We start from the raw sequence: 6,955 nt of genomic DNA, 5'->3' as shown, positions 1-6,955 counted from the left end.
ACAGCATATTCTTTTCTCTGAAATACTAATCATGACCCCAAAAACTGGTTGAATGCCTGTCAAAATTATGGTACTTCCTAACAAAGCAACTTTTCCATCTGTTTAACCATTTTTATTCATTTTAACACTGTTTCATCACACATCACTTTTACTTGATTTCAGATAGACATAAGACAAGGTTCTGAAGACAGTATGTCAGATTCTTACTTTCCAGGTTATCTAAAAGCGCTATTATTTAGAATTCTGTTTACCTTTACTTCCAGAAGCTGCAATGAAACCTTCATCTTGCAGCTAATAATATTTTTTTCATAGTCTACTAGCATCCTGTAAACTTGACTCTTCTCATGCCTTGACTTAGTGGGGTTTGATACTTTCTGTTTTGAAAACATTTCACACATACTTAGTCTGTGCTTCCCCTTAACTTTAGCCTCACAGATTATGAAGTTTTCTTTTTCAATGCAGCGTTAATATCATCAAACATTATCTTATTTTCCAGATAATTCTGTTAAGGTAGTTGGCAAATGTCCAGTCTTTCTGTTTTGAAATAACCTTATAGTATCCAAGAGTTGTGATACACACATTTTCTTTCTCAACAAAGACAACACTTGCTTTCAATGAAATCCTATTTCACTTTAGTTTTCCAAAAGATCTCAAAATGCGACATTTCTAAAAACTGCGAAGAGCATATATTCACTGCAGGTGTAGGTTAGTTTTGAGAATAATGATACTTGTAGCATTTGTCCCACTTTCCCACACATGTTAATGGCTGATATTGTAGACTGACATCTTCGCTCATTTTTAAACCAAAATCATCCATCCAAATCAAAAGCTGAAGAGTCAAGAAGCTGTTTCTATCCTGACTTGATCAGAGTAGTTTTGTGTAGATTTATCAGTACATGATATCTTCTGCTGTAACATTTGCTTCTTCTGTTTTAGTCTTAATTTTAGGGAAATTAATCCCACTAATGGCTACTAGCAGCAAATTCACTGCATGTGCTGTGGCACTTGCCACACAAACCCAAAAACAGTCTTCAAACTCTTCTTCTAAGATAACAAATTGAAAGGCATTTTCCCGAAAATTGGCAATTCTTTCTGTGAGCTGATGAAGTTTCACAGCAGCCATAAAGCTGGTGACTGCAAGTACTATAAATCCACCTGCAACAAAATGAAAGAAGTATTCACCATTGTTGTCAAAACAAGACAGACATTTTGGTTGTGCTTCAGAAGGCTTTACTGCAAACAGCGGTGAGCGCTATACAGAGCGGGGGTAGACCTGGGCATGGCTTAAGCGCCTTCAAAATGCTTACCCTTTACTGTAGGGCCAAACGTCATACCAGCGTTTGTAATAAAGCCCTTTTATCAGTGATACAGTGCCTAAAAACTGGCGTTGGTAGCTCCTGTAAGAAGTTGACTAGACACAGTTAGCCAAGATGCCACCTGACAGTTCCGTTTTGATAGATGAGAATTCACTCCTAACTTTATTTTATTGACAAATATTGAAGTCAAGTAAATACTTAGGAAGGCAAGAGAAGGAACTTTTAACATTTTGTATGAATGTGACTGGTGTAAAATACTGGTAAATTATTTTACCTGCAAGGAAGTTCCAAAGGCCTACTCCTGCTGGACCTTTAATAGCCCGGTAAGGAACTTTTATTGCGTTAAGAATGCAGAATCCAAAACTGACCAGAGAAAAGAAAATGGCCACACAGAGGAACATTATAATCATCACGTGCAGGCCTGTATTCAGCTTTTTCACCATGTGTGGGAAAACTGTCAAGGAAAAAAAATCATCTGTTCAGTGTGTATTTTTTCTTGACAACAGTAAACATCACGCTCTGCTGGTGCTACAAACTTTAATTATACTTAAAAAAGACTATTTTTTACAGAGGCAATTAATTCAGGTAGTTACACACATCTTAGTTCATGATGCTTTATTTGCCACTATATCAGAGAAACAGGGATATTACACTACGTGAATAATCCTTTACGTAGGGTCTGTGAATAAGGATTCAGCCTTAATTCCTGATTTATCTAGTTGTGTAATGTCTTTATCTCTGCAGCTGTATTGTCTGCTGCATTCTTTCCTGTTTCTTTTTCACCTCTGCTGTCCATACAAAACTCCTTTTTTTAAGCTTCCCATTCCTGTCCTATGCGTTTAATCTTATACCTTTGAAGTCTGATAGTCCCAGTGGTCTTGTCCAGCCCTTTGCTGCCTACAAGTATTATCACTCCTTTCTGTATTTTCTCATGTTACTCTTCTTTCTTTCTCTCCCTCTCTTTAATGCTGGCTACAGTGAGATCTACTCTGCTTTCATACTTCCTAATCCCACAGGTTTCCACTTTGAGATTCTCTCCTTGGTTTCTCATCTAGTGTTTATGGCCCCTTTCTGCTCTTCTGGGTATCTGGCAGCATTTTAGTTACATCTGCAGAAAGGTTGCGAAGTGTTGCAGCTGGGTGGGCCTTGGGTGAAATGCTCACGTGTTGCTCTAGGCACGAGGTCTTCCAGCAACCTGTTGCTCACCTGCCTCTAAAGAATGGCAATGTCCTCGGTTTTGTCTTCACTGAGGGAGTTACTTTGTTGGAGGGACAGACTGGCCAGCAGCAAGGAAGTGTGGAGCACCTGATTATTTAGTTTATGCAGCAGCCTTTTAGTAACAGCATCAGAAGAAATGTAAGTGGGTAATTAAGAGGTGACATGCTGACTGACAGGAAAAAGAGAAGGTGATAGAGAAGAACCCTAAAATACAAGCTGATCAAAAAGAGCCCTTCGGGTAGTGTAGCATATTTTGTGCATGTTTTGAAGCGCTAAGTGCCTAATTACTAAAAAGTTACTAAAAAGAAGGTAGATTATGTTATAAACAAACAGATTGCTTCCTATGCAGCGTAACTGAAAAGAAAATCAAAAATGCCACATAAAAAGTTGGCAGCAATAATTGGTAGATGTCAGGTGTACCATTTGGTCATCATGACATGACAGAATTCTAGTAGATTATGCAGAAAACGTCATACTGTACAAATTCCATAGAAAAATCCATGATTTGACAGTTCTACCTTTTCAGTAGCTCATTCTGGAGTTGTAGCTGGGCTTGGTATACATGGGACCTACAAAAGAGACTGACAACAAGAAGAAAGGAGGGGAGTAAATCAGAATCAAAAGTATGTATGAGAAATGGGAAGCCAGAAACTGTTTTGCTTTTTTACTGGAAGACAACTGGCAGTGTAACAAGGCACACAGAACTTAGCCTTCTCACAAACCAGTAGAGTTTTTAGAGTGGTTATAAGGATTCTCTTGCCTCTTTTCTGGGGCTCTCGGCCAAGTTCCAAAGACCTGACCAGTGAGTCTGCATGGCGGCCCATGACACATTCCAGCTGAGCTTGCATAACGCCTGGCTTCCCCACAGCTTATTCTTGGCTCGATTTGGTTGGCAAAACATAAGCATCTTATGCCAATTTAGATGCCCTAGGGCTGCCGTATCAACCGTGTGGGTCTAATGCACATGTCACACTATGTATGGGACACCTCCAGAAGCAGCAGCTGGAGGCCAGATGATACACCTTGGGGAGTGTAAAATAGCACTGGACCCCTATTATGTCAATTGAATCATGCTGACACTGCCCCAGTTAAAAGAGAGCGTGCCAGCTGTAAGCCTACTCTAGTGAATGTTAACACAGTGAAAAGCAATGTACCAATAACCATATAATACTGCAACTCGGAGTTCCAAAGTGCCAGAGCTACTGCAGTACTGCAGCGTACGAGGTGCTGGTGCTGCGCCATGCTCTTTGCTGCCTGGGCAGTCCATTTACACCAACACATTCCCTGAGAAAAGTCTCCCATGTCTTGTTCCCCGGTAAGTTCAGAATGCTTGGTGATTAAGTGGTACATTCAAAACAAAAAAAAGTCAGACCCAGAACCCCCAAAGTCCGCTGACCATTGTGCAGAAGTACTTAACAGCTTTGTATACTGTTGTGATACCATTTTTAAATCAATATTGTGAAAGTATCCAACCCGACAGAGCTATTAAAATGTTTAAAAAGGAAAATCTCTGGGACACTTGTTTACCTATATGCACAATTGTGCCCACTGCACTTAATGACACAATTTTACAGTTCTAACAGGGAGAATTCTTACTAGCTTCACTAAGAGCTTTTTTTTGTCTAAGGAGTATAGGATCATGTCCTCCAAATACATATCAACGCAGTCCACGGTGATGGTGGAACATAAGGCCTTCCTCTCAGGTTGCACAGTAATTAATCAAAAGGTTTACTGGCTGCTTTTTTCCTCATTCTCTCTGACAGGATAGGGTGAAAGAACTGGGACTGTGTTTCTGAACACCCTGAAGAGGAGCAAAGCAGAGCTGGAAGAGCTTTGACCTGATGGCCTGTCTGCCAGCCAGTCAAACCGACTAGCCAAAGCCTTTATTTGAGCATGACCGCTATGTCCGTGTCATGAAGTTGCAGCTGCGGTCGGAGCTTGCACAAGACTCGGTTAGTGTAAAAGTGACTGGTCCAGATTCACCACAGCTTAACAGCTGGTCAGGCTGATCTAAGTTGAGGTTGCTCAGGTTTTCTTCTCTGTTCCCTCTGAAGTCCCACAGTCCTGCTTGCCGTCGAGTTTTTATAGTGGTGCTTGTGCAATTGTGTGGTCAGCCATGATTTTATGGGAAACTGATTTTTTTTTTTTTTTGGCAGGTTAATTTTTTGGCCAGCTTAAACTTCCTGAACTACCTCACCACAGCAACTACCAGAGCCATTGCAAAGGATGGGGCAGGACAGCAGGGCTAGGGAGAAGGGGAGACTGTGGGAGCTTCCACTCATACTAGTTTAAGTTGTAATGGATCTGCACACTGAACTGAAAATCTTCAATGCAAAATATCATTTTCACCACAGCACAGAATGTGTGAAAACTGGAAATCATCCAAAGTACAGACCATATGAGTGATTTTGAGACTTCAAGAAAATCTTTGACATTAAATGAAATGCATTTTTAAGAGTTTCTATATTTTTTAAGAGTTCAGCAATATTTTTCTCTCCAAAGTTACCAGAAAAGAAGGTAAACATTTCTTCAACATGTTAACAAAGTTAGGAGTATCTGCATTGGGACAGCTAGGGAAATAAAGAAATATGGCCAGCTAAATAAATCTCTACTTCTTAAAGAAAAAAAAAAAGGGGGGGGGGGGGATGGGTGGGGAGGAATTCAACAGAGAAAGCAAGGACAGAGACACAGAGAGACCACAGAACAACACTTTGCATAGGAAAGAGTCAGTCAAGAGGCAAGTATGATTTACAGGGTCATTTCCAAATGACTTTTACCCCCTTCATAAGACTAAAAGGAAATCCTCAATCTAGCCGTGGGGATTTTTTTTCCCATCTGGATTCCAGGATTACAGACCATAAGTGGAAGAAAAGTTAGCCTGAAAAGATAGAGATTTTACATTCACACTCAGATCTCAAACCATAAAGACCACAAGTCAGCCACAAATATAAATGTCATAAAATTAATTTGCATTCTGTAAGTTCTGTAAACAAAAAGAATAGCATTTTTAAAGTTGAACTAGGCATTGAACTAATGATTCAACCAAAATTGTACTTACTTGTGAACTTGGAACGCCGCCCGCCCAACCCACACTGGCGTATTTTACCACCCTGAAAGAGTCCGTAGTAAATTTCTCCAATGAACTTGACCAGCTCTGGATCTGTGGCATTGACCAAGTCAGCTCCTGTTTTGCAAAGGATCTTGCCAGTCATCCACTTCGGGGTCCCCATTGCAACAACAATCAAGATGAAAGACACGAAACTTACTAGAGAAGCCAAAGCAAATAAAGTCTTTTTAAAACAGCCAGGCATCCTAGTGGTTTCAGGGAATCATCTCCAAGGCCTCTTTGCAGCGGTCAGGCACGTTACGCATTTTTTTCCTCATGCTCCGAAATCTGCAAATGAATAGCAGTCATTTCATAACATTTCTCATTGTATTTTGAAGCTCCAAAAATTAATATGTAAGGTTAAAAATCAACTCAAAAATATATTCTGCTGCGACAACATCCTGAAATGGTTGCAAGTAACAGCTTCATTACACTGTAGCGTGGTGATGCGTGTTTCTGCAGAAAGTAATCCTATATTGCCTGGCTAGTGTTTCATTGCAGGTTTATTTGTCTCGCTCAAATGACATCAAGTTCTTTCCTGTAACCTCACGGGAAGGAAATCAGGAGCAGAACCTAGCTTTTTAGATCATTAGAACCGCGGGTAAATAGCATGTGTGCAAGGGACAAAGCATTAAAAGCACGTAGTCGGGCGCCCGGCCGGCGGCGGCGTCTGGGCCGTGCGGAGCGGCCCGTCCCTCGGCGCCTGTGTCCCCACCGCCCCGGGTTCCCAGTGTCACCGCTCCAGGGCCACCGGCACCGCGCTCTGCGGCTCGGCGCCTGTTCCCTGGGGCGCAGGGACGGGGCTCGGCACGCCGCGGCTTAACGCACGAATCTGCGGAGGTAACGCGGGGGCGCGGGGCCAGCGGCGCGGCCCGGCGCTCGGGGCTGGGGCAAGCGGCGTCACTCGAGCTACAGGTGCGATCCGGGAGCACTCAAGAGCACCGGCCGTAGTTACCTCCCCTTCTACGGTTACCGCTACTCAGGGCCTACAGAGACCTTTATAAGCGCTAATTCATTAACGCTGGCAGTATCCCTGGGGGGTAGGTAACACTAGCCCGCCCACTGCCCCAGCTGGGGAGGCAGGCTGAGCCGGTGGACACCGCCGTCGGTGTCGCCCCGAGCGAGGCCCGGCCGCCGCGGGCCGGGGGGGCCCTGAGGGAAAAGCCTCGCGGCGGCACCACGCGAGCCCCCGGGGGCGGCGGGCTGGGGCTCGGCCGAGGCAGGGACGCCCCCCCCTCCTCCTGCCGGCTTCGGCACGGCCCCAGGCAAGGCAGCGCTCGGGCCTGCCCCCCGCGCCGCTGCCGCCCCCCGCCCG

The 6,955-nt window shown here is 43.7% G+C and overlaps 1 protein-coding gene and 1 long non-coding RNA gene across 2 annotated transcripts; one reads left to right on the top strand and one right to left on the bottom strand.

The window, feature by feature from the left end:
• Positions 1-97: 97 nt before the first annotated feature.
• Positions 98-6,852, bottom strand: CLRN2 (clarin 2). The gene is made up of 3 exons (XM_080405513.1): positions 5,593-6,852; positions 1,591-1,770; positions 98-1,155 (listed from the first exon to the last, which is right to left on the bottom strand). Exons 1-3 carry the CDS (start codon positions 5,843-5,845, stop codon positions 890-892), a joined length of 699 nt encoding a protein of 232 aa, XP_080261639.1. The 5' UTR covers positions 5,846-6,852; the 3' UTR covers positions 98-889.
• On the top strand, positions 1,755-5,166 carry LOC308070885. Its single transcript, XR_013930897.1, has 2 exons — positions 1,755-4,486; positions 4,691-5,166. It is a non-coding gene; the product is annotated as an uncharacterized lncRNA (long non-coding RNA).
• Positions 6,853-6,955: the final 103 nt, after the last annotated feature.

Source organism: Falco punctatus, assembly GCF_963210335.1.
Source record: "Falco punctatus genome assembly, chromosome: 1".
NCBI lineage: Eukaryota > Metazoa > Chordata > Aves > Falconiformes > Falconidae > Falco > Falco punctatus.
This window is presented reverse-complemented; position numbering and strand designations above follow the sequence as displayed.

Excerpts from the sequence above, each read along its gene's own strand:
- CLRN2 (XM_080405513.1), bottom strand. The coding sequence starts at position 5,845 with ATGCCTGGCTGTTTTAAAAAGACTTTATTTGCTTTGGCTTCTCTAGTA. Across the intron at positions 1,771-5,592 it reads GCGGCGTTCCAAGTTCACAA|TTTTCCCACACATGGTGAAA; the intron begins GTAAGTACAATT and ends TTTCCTTGACAG. Across the intron at positions 1,156-1,590 it reads CCTTTGGAACTTCCTTGCAG|GTGGATTTATAGTACTTGCA; the intron begins GTAAAATAATTT and ends ATTTTGTTGCAG.